This window comes from Ovis aries, chromosome 13 (genome assembly GCF_016772045.2).
Source record: "Ovis aries strain OAR_USU_Benz2616 breed Rambouillet chromosome 13, ARS-UI_Ramb_v3.0, whole genome shotgun sequence".
In the NCBI taxonomy this organism is placed as follows: domain Eukaryota; kingdom Metazoa; phylum Chordata; class Mammalia; order Artiodactyla; family Bovidae; genus Ovis; species Ovis aries.
In genome coordinates this window covers 30,954,758-30,971,395 of record NC_056066.1, presented here as the reverse complement: position 1 = coordinate 30,971,395, position 16,638 = coordinate 30,954,758, and the positions used below count along the sequence as shown (strand labels likewise).

General features: G+C 35.9%; 1 protein-coding gene across 6 annotated transcripts in view; it reads left to right on the top strand.

The window, feature by feature from the left end:
* TRDMT1 (tRNA aspartic acid methyltransferase 1) overlaps positions 1-15,587 on the top strand; it is a 99,165-nt gene extending 83,578 nt beyond the window's left edge. For all 6 annotated transcript variants that reach the window (XM_042230590.2, XM_042230591.2, XM_012188439.4 and 3 more), the window contains 4 exons: positions 1,243-1,571; positions 3,635-3,692; positions 4,726-4,855; positions 9,475-15,587. In XM_042230590.2, coding sequence (XP_042086524.1) covers positions 1,243-1,571; positions 3,635-3,692; positions 4,726-4,855; positions 9,475-9,575 — 618 coding nt within the window. In that variant the 3' untranslated portion in view covers positions 9,576-15,587. The remainder of the gene's footprint in view (positions 1-1,242; positions 1,572-3,634; positions 3,693-4,725; positions 4,856-9,474) is intronic.
* Positions 15,588-16,638: the final 1,051 nt, after the last annotated feature.

The window sequence follows — 16,638 nt, the reverse complement described above, 5'->3', positions numbered from 1 at the left end:
AACATCGGTTGCATTTTCTTTGAAATCTATGCTGTTTAGCTTTAACTGATTAAAATATGGTAATGATTAGTACAAGCTAGGATAAAATGCACAATTGCTATAGATAAAATCGCTCATTATGCTAGCAATTTTGTATGCTTCTGCTGAAACTTGATGTGGATAACAGAGTTTCAGTGGTTCAGTGAAGCTCTCTGTAATCATCACAGGTAAGAACTTAAAAGTCATGTCCTACTAACAGGGGTTCAGTAGTATCATTTGAATCCCCCTGTAACACAATACCAGTTTTATGCTTCCCTGATGGCTCAGTGGGTAAAGAATCTGCCTGCAATGCAGGAGACACAGAAGACATAGGTTTGATCCCTGGGTCAGGAAGATCCCCTGGAATAGGAATTGGCAACCCACTTTAGTATTCTTGCCTGAAAAATTCCATGGACAGAGAAGCCCAGTGAACTACAGTCCAAAGGGTCACAAAGAGTTGGACAGTGCTGAGTGACTACACACAATGGTATTATATTACGGGGCTTCCCAGGTGGCACTAGTGATAAAGAACCCGCCTGCCAAGGCAGGCGATGGAAGACACGCCTGTATTATATTATTCAATAGCAATGTGTCTCCCTTTCAATGTGGATAGTTCCAAAAACAATATATAAAGTATATTAACAAAGATTTCATCATTAAAAATTCCTGGAACTATTTTATCCTTCTCAAAATAGGACTTTATACAAGGTTACCTGTTTTGTAGAAACAAGTTTTTCCTATGGGGCTCAGGAATAGAAATAACCTTTCAAGGCAAAGAGTGCTTATCATTTTTAATAACTAATTTTCCTTTAGATCATGGGTATGTTTTAGTGTGTGTGTGTGTTTTTTAACAAAGGGGAATGGTAAGCTTTGATTCAAAACACATTTCTGGAAATATTCCTGTTGCTTTCTCAACTTCTTTTCCAACTATGATGTCGTCTGTATATTCAGCCTACTTCCTATTATTCTGTTGAATGGTTTTATTACTAGAGAAAGCAGTAATTTCATGAAATAAATTATCTATAGTCTGATGGCCTATCATTACATGATGAAAAACTTGTAGTAGCTTATATAAATTACTAGTAAACCTCAATGTCTATCTTTTTAATGACAGCTCAGTAAAAGCTAAAGAATTTTTTTGCATAATGTTGACTAGATATTATTAATTCATCTTTTATTTTTAAGAAAGCTTTTGACAATTTATATATTTTTATTTAATGTCAGGTACTGATGGAGTTTCCCAAAACTGAATCTGAACATTCCCCTCAATATGCAATAAATGCAGAAAAGAAAACTGAACCAAATATTTGCTTTGATAGCAGCACACAGTGTTCTGGGAAAGAGGCCATTCTTTTTAAGCTTGAAACTGCAGGAGAAATTGACAGGAAACGTCAACAGGACAGTGATCTCTCTGTGCGAATGCTAAAAGATTTTCTTGAAGATAACATTGACAAGCATTCATTCTTTTTACCACCAAAGTCATTACTGCGATATGCTCTTTTGTTAGACATTGTTAAACCCACTTCTAGAAGATCCATGTGCTTTACAAAAGGGTAAGTTTTAAAGAGTCTCTACTCAGGACATATCCAAAGTAACCAAGTTTTCATAACTATTGTCTCTTTTATTTCTTCTGGAAACAAGAAGCATTTTATAGAATGTTTCTGCTAAAATGTGTTTGTTTATTTGTTTTCCTCCCTTAATTGCCTGCTTTCGTGTTCCAATAGAACGCACAAGTAAAAATTGCTTCTGGCAGAACATCATGTGCACAGCCCACGAAAGTGCTCATGAAAGGCCAGGCCATTGTTTGGTGACCTTCGAAGGAGCTTAATTACCCATGGTGGAAACATACCCATGGTGAAAATATGGTCTCTGTAGACGGCAAATTGCTAATTTTTTTTACCACCTTTCTTTTTATGGTACCTCAAAAATTTCTGTCCACTTTCATAATCAGTGTACAAGAAGATATTAAATTTTAATATAAAGAAATTAGATTGAATAATCTGGAGCACATTAGAGCACTTTAAATTTTCTTTAGTTTTGGGGTAAGTAGTTATATTCTCATGGTTCAAAATTCAAAAGGAACTGAGATTGTAAGACTCCTTTCCTCTCTGCCTCTTGTTCATCCAATTTCCATCCCTACATGCAACCAATGATTACAGTTTACTGTCTAATCTTCCAGAGGTGTTGTGTGCAGGGTATCTAAATATACATGTATATTTTTACCCCCTTCTTAAGTAAATTGTAGAATATTATAATCATTATTATGCACCCATTTTTTTTTGACCGTACAATGTAATTTGGGTATTATTGCCTAAGAATTTTGCTATACTCATGGTATAGGTATATCACAATTTATTTTACTGGATATTTAGGGGATATAGCCTTTGGCTTATTTCCCAAGTGTTAACAAATGTGTTTTTCAAGTTTCTTTTTAAACCTAGAAAGAAGGGGAAATAAGACCCTTGGCGAAGAATTTGTAAAAGATCCCTGCCTCTTCTTTGTTAATACCACTCAAACTCATTTGATAGGTGGTTTTATGATTTAAACATTCAAACCTTCTCTCTTTACTTGCTAGCTAGTTGTCTTGACACTCTGCCCCTAAGATAATCGTATGAGGCTTATCCTGATTTTCTCATACTCTGCCCTTGTACTTCTAGGGGAATAGGTTTATTGCTTTTTCCATTACCTTAAAAGACTTCAGTCAGCTGTTGTCTGTTTCCAAGTCTGATAGGTTCTCTTTGGGACTCTCATAAAACAGGGCTTATCACTTCTGTAATTAAAAAAAAAAAACCCTTGAAATTCTTTTATAATTATAAAAATGATATAAAAGAAGCTTTAATATGAAAGTCTATTTTAGTGTAGATAATATAAGCAGACACACACATGATGTATAAGAAAACAGCTTTTCTCTGATGTGACTTTCTTTAATTTATATTTTAAATTCATCTATTAGGAAAAAATGGTAAAATATCATGCAGCCAGTTTGGCAGTGATTGTACTATAAGAACTATTACTAATATCTTGTATTTCTGTAGTGTTTTGTATTTTTAATATAGTTTTTTAAAACAATAGTCTGACTGTCACAGGATACATAGTTAAAACATATGGTGTTACAGTAGGAGGTAGATACATGTTTGATGAGCCTGAGTCTGTCCTGGGCTGGAGAGAATAGGGTTTTGGGTTCATGAGAAGAAATGATGGTTCGGGCATCTGAAGAAAAATAGCTGCTATTCATTTTCCCTTCATAACATTTGGTCTAATGTGTCAGGGATGTTAGTACTGAATAGTATTTGGATATAAAAGTTGTAACTAATGCATACTTCCTGTGCATTTAAATGTGATGAACATTTAAAAGCTGACATTTTATAAAAATGACAGTAATGCATAATGCAGATATTATTTACACAACAAAAAACTTTGTCAAGTTCAGTGTCTGAGAAGTTTAAAGATGATTTTAAGTCTTTCATCTAATTTTTTAAATTACAAAGCATATTTATGTGATATTATTCAGAATATTTCAGAAAGATGTAGCTATATAAAATTGATTCATTTAAGAAATATTTAAGAAATATATCATTACAAGCAGTGTTACAAAATATTTGTGTTAATTTTTCAGTTATGGACGCTACATAGAAGGGACAGGGTCTGTGTTGCAGATGACAGAGGATGTGCAGGTACTGTGCATAGTTTCAGGACTTCAATATTTTGAAAATATTTTTAAATAAAATTTTATTTACTAAAAATTTGAGAATGTTAAAAGAATTTTACATATTCAATTGGAATGAATATGTGTATAATAATTATTTACTATAGAATAAGTCTTCTTCTTGTTGCTAGGTATGGGTATATGTAAAGAAGTGTTTTATATTTTTACTTTTTTTTCTTACCTTTTGCCCTTCTTTTTATACTCCATAGAGGGTAATTTGAAATGCAGAGTACAATAGTTAATGTTCTCTAAGATTACACACAAATATTAGAGCCTTCTTTTGGAGCACGTATTATAAAAATACCTTTTAGGGAAAAATAAATCTATTTTAGCAAGGCTGTTTGCTAATACTTCAATTGCAAATTCTCTGTGGTGTCATGGTTGAATACAAACTTGATGTATTGTAGTTTTATATACATCTGAATAGTTCTGCAGTGAAATCACATTCTTTTCTTTTATGCTGATTTAAACTCTTTAACTGTTAATAAAATTTACCCATGGTAAAAACCGTATCAGAGGCAAACGAATGTCAGAATTTGAGCAATCATATTTATTAAATATATTTTGTCACTTTAAGAAAATGTCTTAATTTGATAAAATTAGTCATAAACCATAAACATTCAAATAACTGCATTGTAAAACTGACTTACTGGTTGACCAAGTTCCTTTCACTGTTTTTCTCTTACATTATGTTTTTATTTATTTATTATTTATATTCTTGTGAGTTAATTTTTGAGAGACTAAAAATGACAGACACACTGAAAATACCCTGATCTGTTCAATATCAAGCTTTTGTTTGTTTTCAGAGTTTATCTTACCCTCGAAGAGCCAATTATACAGTTCATTGCACAGACTTTTTACCCTGGGCTTCTGTGTGTTATGGTGGACTATATGTTCATCATTTTTAAACTGCCTCACAGCAGGTGATATTATCTTAACAAATTAATTGCATTCTATTAATTATTTATTACTTATTAGTTATCATGGATGTTTTCCTACAGATTGAGAATATCTACAAATCCCTTACCAGTTTGTCACCAGAAGAAAAGATAATGAGATTGTCAATGCTTCAGCTTCGATTTTTCACTCCTAAAGAAATAGCAAATCTCCTTGGATTTCCTCCAGAGTTTGGTATGTGGGATACATGTGGACCCCAGCTTTCATGTATTAATGGTCTCCGAACTCATTAGGGACTCCTATGTGAATTATGAATAAACTCTTGCCCAGACAGAGGTGGAGAACACTTCCTCTCCTGTTTTGGGCCATTTTGACATCCTCTGTCCTGTTTCTGCTTTTGTCCACAACCTGCCATTCCCTTCAGACTCAATGCAGGAACAGAAAGGCCAAATCAGCAATTCCTCAACTTTCCCCACAGATGGTTGTTAATAGCATCTCTTTCTCAAATTTATATTTTGCTTCTAGGAGTTCTGTTCATATAACCCAACACTAGCTGTTGTGAAAGAATGCCTAGAATTGTCTTTAAAAAAAAAAATTAAAAGACAATTAAGGAATTTATCTTTACATGTGTGTAGTGGGAGGTATATTATTTGTATTTCTTCTCCTAGGAGGTACGTTCTTATCAATTAGACACCTTTTTCCTTCCCTACAAGGTTTAAGTGGAAAAAAAGAGAAAGTAGAGAGGTGCTCTAGGAAGGAGCTTTCCTAATGGAAATTAAGGGTGACTTGGGAGCACAGATCCCAGAATTGACACCAAATTAGAGAATCTGAAGATGGAATCTCAAGAACAAAAATGAACATAGGGTTCCAGAGTGAGAAAGATGAAGCCGTGATGCCTTTTGTCATTGAGGAAGGCCAGGGATTGTGGTATCAGGAGACTGGGTGCAGTGCCTTTGCCTCTTAGAGCAACTGCCTCTCCCTGACCCTGCTTCCTTGGCACAGGGGCTCTCACCCTGTGCATGCCATTGGTTTCCTAGGCAGAGGGAGGTGAGGGGTGTCCCTCACACCTAGCTCATGGGAAGGGAGAGACAGATCTCCCTCACATTTCCTTTGAAGGAGGAAATGTGTTTTTGATAACTTACTGGGAGCTTGACTACAGAAAAGCCAAGCTTTGCTAAATCTAATCTTATAATATTACTACAGTACTATTCTTAAAGAACATCATGGGTTAAATAGATCATGTTTTAAAATCTAAATAGTGGATTTACACTTGACGTTTGGAATGCATCTTTTTTTGCATTGAGAACAAACTCCAATAGAATTTGACTACCCTCTTGGTAATTGATTCTCCAAGCAGAATCACAGCAACCGGGTTTATTTTGTCCTCTCTGCCTTTTTCTTGGTGATCTCATTCAGTTTGAACTATCCCAGGGAATGTTATTTAAGAAAACATAGACCTCCCTTGTCTTAGTTTATGTCACAAAGTGAATGAGAACATCATCAAACAAAGAAGTGAGACTTGTACTCAGAAATTTATTTCCCAGTCTACTGTCCTGGTTACTTTTTTATCTTTTATTTTTAGGATGAGTCATCAAAGGTACTTTCCATAGTACTACAGAGAGAAAAGAGATTTACTGTCTAATAGCAACTAAGTTCTAAGTTTTAGTTCAGTGTTTATTTTTTCAAGTAGTAGTAGTCACTTTGGTAATAATGAAATTTAGCACAGACCCCAGAGTCAGACAGACCATGAATTTTAGCTCTACCTAAGTCACTTTCTGCCTTAGTTTATATGTCTGTAAAATGGGGGTGATTGCAGTACCAACTTCATAGGGTTGTTGTAACAGGTAAGTGAATTAACATATGTAACATGTTTGCAAACTATCTGATACCTAATACAAAATTTGTGCTTTTATATTTTAAATGATAGATGTTATAGCCTTTATTTCATAAACACTTTTTCTCAGTATTTAAAGAAATAAATAGGGTAAAGTAGGATTTTTCAGAGTTCTCTGAAAATATATAATACATGTGAGAAAACCTTATTTATTTGTTTACGGCTGCCCTGGGTCTTCAGTGCTCCACAGACTTTCTTTAGTTGTAGTGAGCAGGGGCTGTTCTCTAGCTGCAGTGTTGTGGTGGGCAGGCTTCTCATCGTGGTGACTTCTTCTCTTGTTGGGAGCTTGGGCTCTAGGATGCTCAGGCTTCAGTAGTTGTGGCGCATGTGCTCAGTTGCATGTGGAATCTTCTCAGACCAGGAGTCGAACCCATGTCCCCTGCATTGGCAAATTGCTTAACCTTTCTTTTAAAATGATAGATGTGTGTAGTCAGTCAAGACCCTGTAGTCACCACCGAGCGGGCCTGTCCTTCATGTGGGCCTCTGACATCATTAATCCTGGGTCCAGAATGGGCATTCTTGGAGCTACTTGTCCAAAGTAGTGATGGCTTTGCATTGATCCTCCTGCACATGTTGTCCTATTTCTCTTTGTGGCCAGTGGCCTGCATTTATGAGATAGCAGGCTTTGGAGGAGACAGACAGTAACCTTTACTTACTGAATAATTGCTGTTATCTTGACCTTCTTAATTCTAGGTTTCTTTGTCTTGGAGAGTTATTATTTTTAATGTACCTAAGTTTTTTAAAAGTCACCTTTTAACTTTAAAAAAATTAGGTATTTTTTCCATAAACAAATTTAGAGTTTTGTTCCTATATTTGAAACACATACATGTATATATTGCATGTGTATATATGTATGCATTATATATATAGGGTTTTTAAAAATATTTATTTATTTTAATTGGAGGATAATTACTTTACAATACTGTAATGACTTTTGCCATACATCAGTATGAATCAGCTGTAGGTATATGTTTTCCCTCCGTTTACAGTCTTGCTTGTTTTCAGACGTGTCTTCCTCATTGATATAATCTTGATATCACAAAGGACCATCCCTGGGATAGTCTTAAAGTTTGTTTGTAGGTATATTTCTGCCTCTGGCTACTTTGAAGTAAATAACTTCTGAGATGACTAATGTTCTTGCCTGAGACATTATCTTTATGATAGGAATTATATGTGGGCACCATTGCAACTATAGTTTTATTATGATAATCACTCTTATTTTATTGCAGGTAATGTAATGTCTAGTGTTGATGAAGCAACTTTAGCAAGCTTTGAAATTTTTTAAAAATAAATTTATTTATTTATTTTTGGCTGAGCTGGGTCTTTGTTGCGGTACTGACCTGTCTTTAGTTGCGACAAGCAGGGGCTACTCTCTAGTTGCAGTGCTCAGGCTTCTCATTGTGGTGGCTTCTCTTGTTGGGGAGCACCAGTTCTAGGGTGTGAGGGCTTCAGTAGCTGCAGCTCCTGGGCTCTAGAGCACAGGCTCAATAGTTGTGCACGGAAGCTTAGTCGCTCCGCAGCATGCGGAATCTTCCCGGATCAGGGATTAAACGCTTGTCTCCTGCATTGGCAGGTGGATTCTTTACCACTGAGCCACCAGGAAAGCCCCGTTTTTGCTTTTGTAATGCTCTTTAATTACTTCCTTTATTAACTGATTGCTTTTTTAATTGCTATGTCAAAGGGTTCTTAATGTGAAATTCTGGGATTGTAACTAAGATTCTAGTGTCCTCTTATGCTTGGACAGTCTTTTATGGTGGTATGTGCAAGGTTTTGTTCCAGCAAATATACTATTTGCAGAGGATTTCACTTTGAAAAAGAATGTAGCAAAAAGAACTTCATTATGAGAATTTCAGTTTGTAGAAGCAGAATATAAAGGACTTGTATCCAGAATATATTGCTAGAAAGAGGTCTCATGACTCAACAATAAAAAGAAGAATAATCCAGTTTAAAAGTGAGCAAAGGATTTCAATAGACAGTTCTCCAAAGAAAATAGATACATGGTCAATAAGCCCATGAAAAGATGTTCAACATCATTAGATATTAGGGAAAGGTAAATCAAAACCACAGTATGATAGCACTTCACAAAAAGACAAATCTAACAGTGTTGACAAGTTGTGGAGAAATCAGATCCCTGTACGCTACTGGTGGGACTATAAAGTGGTGCAACTGCCTTAGAAAGCATTCTGGCAGCTCCTTGGATGTTAGACACAGAGTTATGGTATGACTCTGCAGTTTCCCTTGTGGCTTAGCTGGTAAAGAATCCGCCTGCAGTGTGGGAGACCTGGGTTAGGAAGATCCCTTGGAGAAGGGAAAGGCTACCCACTCCAGTATTCTGGCCTGCAGAATTCCATGGACTGTATAATCCATGGGGTCGAAAAGAGTCGGTCAGACACGACTGAGCGACTTTCACGTTCACTTTCCCACAGTCACCCCTGTGGTATATATCTAAGAGAATTGAAAAAAAACTTACATGTGCATACATATGTTCATGTCCATAACAGCGATGTTTATAATAATAAAAAAGTTGAGAAAAACCCAAATACCTGTCAGTCAATGGATGGATAAATATGGTATATCCATATGATAGAATATTATTCAGACATGGAGAGGAATGAACTATTGGTACATGTTATAACATGAGTGAACCTTGGAGCAGCTGATTTTTACTGATAATGCTTGAAGTTTGAGTTGCACTATATTTTATAGTTGTATACAGTACACAGTATATTGTTAATACATAATGTTATTAATAAGTACTAAGATAAGTATTAAACATAGAATACTTTGCTTTTTTTTTACTTTCTGTTTTTTTTTTTACCACACCACATGGCATGCTGGATCTTATTAATAGTTTCCCCAACCAGGGACCACTATGCCTTTACTAAAGAATATATCCTTTTATCTCTGAAAGTTAATATTTCAAATGATTGTATTATAAATCATTATCTCTCTTTTCTAGGATTTCCTGAGATGACAACTGTCAAACAGCGTTATCGTCTACTTGGAAATAGTCTCAACGTGCATGTTGTAGCTAAATTAATCAAAATCCTATGTGGCTAATTTTTTAAATAACTCTGAAAGAGGGTCACAGTTTTCTATCATATCCAGATAGTAATTTTGAAATTCTTTTTTGAGTTAATTTTGACAAAATTTGACTAAATTATCTTTCTCTTTAATAAGAAGTTTGGGTTGGTCAGGAAAATGCCATTTTGTTTCCTTAAATTTATATTACTGTGTTTTTTAAGGTGAAACTTATTGTTATGCTTCAGGAGAATATATTTTCATATGAAAGCAGTAAATATATATGTTAAATATTCCCTTTATAATATTATGGTATAGACAAGTTTAGAAACATTAGAATTTTAATGTCTACATGAATATTTTATAAAGTACTATAAAATAGTATATAAACTTGATACTATATATTTGTGTATGTTAATTAAAGTTGCTTTCAGTTCAGACGCTCAGTCATGTCTGACTCTTTGCAACCCGATGGATTGCAGTACTCCAGGCTTCCCTGTCCATCACCAACTCTCAGAGCTTGCTCAGAGTCATGTCCATTGAGTTGGTGATGCCATTCAATCATCTTATCCTTTGTTGTCTCCTTCTCCTCCCACCTTCAATCTTTTCCAGCATCAGGGTCTTTTCTAGTGAGTTCTTCACATCAGGTGGCTAACATATTGGAGTTTCAGTTTCAGCATCAGTCCTTCCAATGCATATTTAGGACTGATTTCCTTTAGGATTGACTGGTTGGGTCTCCTTGCAGTCCAAGGTACTTTCAAGAGTCTGCTCCAATACCACAGTTCAAAAGCATCAATTCTTTGGTGCTCAGCTTTCTTTATAGTCCAACTCTCACATCCATAGGTGACTACTGGAAAAACCAGAGCTTTGACTAGATGGACCTTTGTTGGCAAAGTAATATCTCTATGTTTTAATATGCTGTCTAGGTTGATCGTAGCTTTTCTTCCAAGGAGTACGTGTCTTTTAATTTCATAGCTGCAGTCACCATCTGCAGTGATTCTGGAGCCCAAGAAAATAAAGTCTCTCACTGTTTCCATTGTTTCCCTATCAATTTGTCATGAAGTAATGAGGTCAGATGCCATGATCTTAGTTTTCTGAATGTTGAGTTTTAGGCCAAATTTTTCATTCTCCTCTTTCACTTTCATCAAGAGGCTGTTTAATTCTTCTTTGCTTGCTTTAAGAATCTATCATTTTACTTAAAGATGATTCATCCTATTTCTAAAATGAGGATTCTAGCCTCTTTAAAATATTGAATAATTTTATTTAATTTCAATTTTTTAAACATTATTTTATATAAACAAATGTGTACAATGTTTTAGAATAAATTATCACTCACCTTTTGCAATAGTCTGAAGAAAATGTCAGAAATAATAATCCTAGGTTATTGATTACCTTTCCATCAGTATGCCATACTGATGAAAAATTTAGGTACACATTATCTAATTTCTTTAATTCTGCTTGCTTCTGAAAGACAGAATTCACCGTCCCTTCTTCATTTGTACATACTTACCTTTAGTTTGCTATTTTCAGAGCGTGCTTTTGCCTTTTATGTGCATTTTACCACAATTAAAAATAACATAACTTTTAACTTTCTCTGTCTTAAAACGCTCTATCTCTCCCTTTCCATTCTTGGATTTAGGGCTCTAATCCGACTAAATCTTGCATTGTAAATTCTGTGATTTTGATTTTAGTAATAAAAGCAAGTGACAGGTAGAACAAAAATGAAAAACAATAAGATGAGATATTTATTCTTAAAAAACAATCATCTGGATGTGGAAAAATTGGAACCCTCTGTATTACTGATGGGAATGTAAAGTAATGTAGCCTTTATAGAGGTTGACAATTCCTTTAAAAAAATTAAACATAAAATTACCCATATAATAAAGCTATTCCACTTCTAAGTATATACCAAAAGAATTGAAAGCTGGCACTCAAATATTTGTACGCCAGTGTTCATTGCAGCCTTATTCATGATATTCAGCTATAAGCAAGAAGGAAATTCTGATACATTACATCATGGATGAACCTTGAAGACATTATATTCAGTGAAATAAACCAGACACAAATGGACAAAGTCTGTATAATTTCACTTGTATGAAGTACATATAAGAATCAAGTTCACAGAGATGTTGTTATCAGGGTTCAGGGGACCAGAGAAATGGGAGTTAGTGTTTAATGGATGTGGAGGCTCTGGGGAGGGGAGAGTGTTGTGGAGATGGAGAATGGTATAACAGTGTGAATGAACAACAGTATGAACGTACTTAATGCCACTGACTTGAATACTTGAGAATTGTTTAAATGGCAAATTTTATGTGCATTTTCCCGCTCCAGTGTCCTAGCCTGGAGAATTCCATGCGCTATATAGTCCACAGGGTTGCAAAGAGCCAGACACGACTGAGTGACTTCCACTTTCATGCGCATTTTACCACAGTTAAAAAAGGCATTTCCCCAGAACCATTTTTTCAGAGGAACTCATAGATAAATATGGGTCTAAGGAAACTGTAGGCCAGTGCGTGTTTATGTCAACTGTCACTGTCTACATTTTGTGTATGTGTTTAAAGATAAAGCTCAGTACAGGTCTCATAAACAACAGTATACATATCTGAAACCACTTTGGCACACTTTCACTAGGCTTTGCTCACTGATGAAAAGATCCTTACCAATAAGAAGGTTCAGAGATTTACTGTGATTATGCTTTAATTTTAGTGTCCTTTGCCCCATTGTGCAATGGTGCACAATCTCTGTTAAGTTACAGTGTACCAGGTATAAACACATAAAGGCTCTGTGCAGACTTGTGCTTATAAACTAGGAGATAAAACATAGCTTTGTGGAAAAATCTTGGCATATATCCATGGGCAGATGGTGATTTTTGCCTTCAAGTTAGAACTGAAAGTATAGTTCAGTTCAGTTCAGTCGCTCAGTCGTGTCTGACTCTCTGCGACCCCATGAATCGCAGCACGCCAGGCTTCCCTGTCCATCACCAACTCCCGGAGTTCACTCAAACTCATGTCCATCAAGTCGATGATGTCATCTAACCATCTCATCCTCTGTCGTCCCCCTTCTCCTCCTGCCCTCAATCTTTCCCAGTATCAGGGCCTTTTCAAATGAGTCAGCTCTTCACATGGGATGGCCAAAGTATTGGAGTTTCAGCTTTAGCATCATTCCTTCCAAAGAAATCCCAGGGCTGATCTCCTTCAGAATGGACTGGTTGGATCTCCTTACAGTCCAAGGGACTCTCAAGAGTCTTCTCCAGCACCACAGTTCAAAAGCATCAATTCTTCTGCGCTCAGCTTTCTTCACAGTCCAACTCTCCCATCCATACATGACCACAGGGAAAACCATAGCCTTGACTAGATGGACCTTAGTTGGCAAAGTAATGTCTCTGCTTTTGAATATGCTATCTAGGTTGGTCATAACTTTCTTTCCAAGGAGTACGCGTCTTTTAATTTCATGGCTGCAGTCACCATCTGCAGTGATTTTAGAGCCCCCAAAAATAAAGTCTGCCACTGTTTCCACTGTTTCCCCATCTATTTCTCATGAAGTGATGGGACCAGATGCCATGATCTTCATTTTCTGAATGTTCAGCTTTCAGCCAACTTTTTCACTTTCATCAAGAGGCTTTTTAGTTCCTCTTCACTTTCTGCCATAAGGGTGGTGTCATCTGCATAACTGAGGTTATTGATATTTCTCCTGGCAATCTTGATTCTAGCTTGTGCTTCTTTCAGCCAGCGTTTCTTATGATGTACTCTGCATAGAAGTTAAATAAGCAGGGTGACAATTGGAACCAGTCTGTTGTTCCATGTCCAGTTCTAACTGTTGCTTCCTGACCTGAATATAGGTTTCTCAAGAGGCAGTTCAGGTGGTCTTGTATTCCCATCTCTTTCAGAATTTTCCACAGTTTATTGTGATCCACACAGTCAAAGACTTTGGCATAGTCAATAAAGCAGAAATAGATGTTTTTCTGGAGCTCTCTTTTTCCATGATCCAGCAGATATTGGCATTCACAAAACTCATAAAATTTGAAAGTGCTAGTCTCTCAGTCAAGTTCAACTCTTTGCGACCCCATGGACTGTGGCCTATGTCCATGGAATTTTTCAGGCAAGAATACTGGAGTGGGTAGCCATTCCCTTCTCCGGGAATCTTCCCAACCCCAGGGATCAAACCCGGGTCTTCTGCATTGCAGACAGATTCTTTACAGTCTGAGCCACTGGTGAGTATCATTATTTACTAGTATCTATTTACTAGACTGTCATTTAATTAGCATATACACACATGCATAATTCAAAATTTGTCATTTTATTGAATGCCCACTATATGTTATTGATGATAAATATGCATGAAATCTGCCTTGAAAATTCTGATATTTAGATTTACTGTAAACTTATTCAATATTTTAGAAAAAGGCTCTCCTTTTAAAAAGAACTGTATGTAATTAAATCTCTGCCATTTCTAACAGGAAATGGATTTTTGTTCTCCCTTTTACATCATGCATGCTCTTTTAAATGACTATTACCTTCCTCAAATTTTAGTAAGTTCTCCCCACTCAAATATAATGCATGGGATAAATAAATCAGTATAAACAGAATGAATCATATTAGAAAGTGATTTTGAAGAGGAGTTAGGTAGTCATAGGAGAAAGAGCTTGAGAATCCTTACTGGCAGATAGTTGAGCCGGATGATGGCTGATACTGAGGGATTGGCTGACTCTCTTCAGGTTCAGAAGCGCCTGGATGTTGTGTTCTGGCTATTAAATCAGACCTGCACAGTAGGCACTGCTTTGTGCCTTGAAAGTGAGAGAATACCTCTGACTACCAACCAGTTTACTTTCCCCTCACAAGACAGAGCCTTTTAAAGAGACAAACCAGTAGTTGAAATTGTGAAAGCTGAGAGACTACTTCTCACTTCTTTCTTTTTTTTGAGATACTGAGTAGGATTCCTTACCCTAAAATCACAGTCTGTCTTTTGTTCCAACCTCAAACTAGTTGGGGTCAGCAGTTATTATACTGGAGGCTTTGAGGATAGAGGAATGATGCTAAAGACAAGTGAAACTGGTTGATTCTAGCTTTAACAATCCAGAATAAAGTAGCAGCTGCCATTTGAGCCAACCTCAACCATGGCCTGAAGGATGCCTTCTGCAGGCCAGCTGCCTCATCTGCCTGCACACTAAAGTGGGTCTGGTTTCTTTTTTGTTTGTTTGTTTTGATAACTTTATCATTTAAAACCAAAAGTTAGAATTAACAGCTTCCCAGATAAGCCAAGATAACACAATAAGAATCTATCTTTAAGCCCATATTGACAGCAAAAGAACATTTTCCTGAGTTAGTTATGTTATTGAAAAGAAGGGTAACTTTTCATAATTTTGTTTTCAGCTTAAATCTATATGATTATTCGAGGCCACCAATTGCAAACTATCTTACTAATAGCTTTGACTCTTCAGCTTTCAAGAGTTAGTTCTCTAACAGCCTGTGATCGAACTAGTTTATCAAGACAGCCTTTGAACCTCCTTGTACTGGAGTCTCTTCTCAGCTTCTGATGTCAAAATACGCTGCATACACCTGTCAGTCACCTTCTTAGCATGCATCTTTTTTGACCCACCTCTATTCTGACTGTCTCTTTCTCCTTTCGCTATACTCACCAGGATGCCTACTTACGCCCATAATGTTTCACTTGGCAAAGTTTCTTTGCTTGTTTTATTAAAGAACAGTAAGAAACCTACCTTCTTCAACTTTAAATTATACTGGTCACTCTTTCTACACCATTTTTCCAATCCTGTTATTATTTCACCTTGCTACTAAAAATTTAAACTTCATGTGTGTGGTTTTTTTTTTTTAATCCGTTTTTCTAACCTACTTCTTTGACTTCTAAGGATATTTTACACTAAGATACTCATATTTTTTAAAATCTTACACAGCCTTGATCCAAACTATTTTGTCCTGATTTTTGAGTTTATTCCTTTTTAAATGTATTTGTTCAACAAGTATGAACACATGCAAAGAATTTTTTTGGCTTATTTCTCATGTTCTCAAATAAATTAGTTATATATTTACTGTAGATTCTGAGTCTTATTTTCAGTTATAGCCAACACTTATAACTCTCCCTCAGCTCTACCATGTTTGATTATTATTGCTTCCAAAATCTTATTTTTTACAAATCTGAATTTAGATAGAAATGTTTGCACACCCAAAGAAAGATAGGAAGTTACTTTTCTCCTAAAACTCTTCTTTGTAGCCCTAGAATATTCTCATTTATTTGCTTGTACATACTCTGGTTTCATTGTTTACTTCAATTATTTGTTCTATATTTTATTTTGTTTGTATATTTGTTCATATCAGGGCAGATTTAAATTGTAACAGTCTAAATATGGAGCATGTTTATTTAGCCAAGTTGGCTCTATAATCGGATGAGATCACCTGAAGAGTCTAAAGAGAGGAGAGTGGTTTGGAGCTGAACTCGTATCTGTTTCCAAAGATATAGTCTTCAGATCTCTCTACCCAGCACTGTCCAAATCATTTTTCGCAAGAGATCTCACCCTTTGACCTCTTTGTCCATAACACCCAGAAAATAGAATTTTTACTGAAATAGTTGATGTTTTATTTACTTAGCTAGTTAGGAAATGAACACAAGTACAATTAAATTTTACACACACATGAAAGGACTGAAAATACCTAATAGAAAGTGATACTTCTTGTGAAACAGATGTAAAGTGAGTTTGCTGCTTGAGAGCTTATCCTATGGATGAAAGACGATTAGCTGGATAGTTGCTATGGTTTGAATTGGTTTAAAATAAAAAAATATTCCATGATTTAGAGAACATAAACTTCCAGGAGGATGAGGATTTAATTTTCTTTTACTGCTACCTTCCCAGTGACTGTGACAATACCAGGCACAACTCAATAAAAATTTGTAAATGAGTGAATATAGTCATCATACTGGGTTGATATAGAAAATGCCTAAGGCTATCATACTGTGGAATTTAAAGTGTCTTTGCTGCTAAGTCACTTCAGTCATGTCTGACTCTCTGCGACCCCATAGACAGCAACCCACCAGGCACCCCGTCCCTGGGATTCTCCAGGCAAGAACACTGGAGTGGGTTGCCATTTCC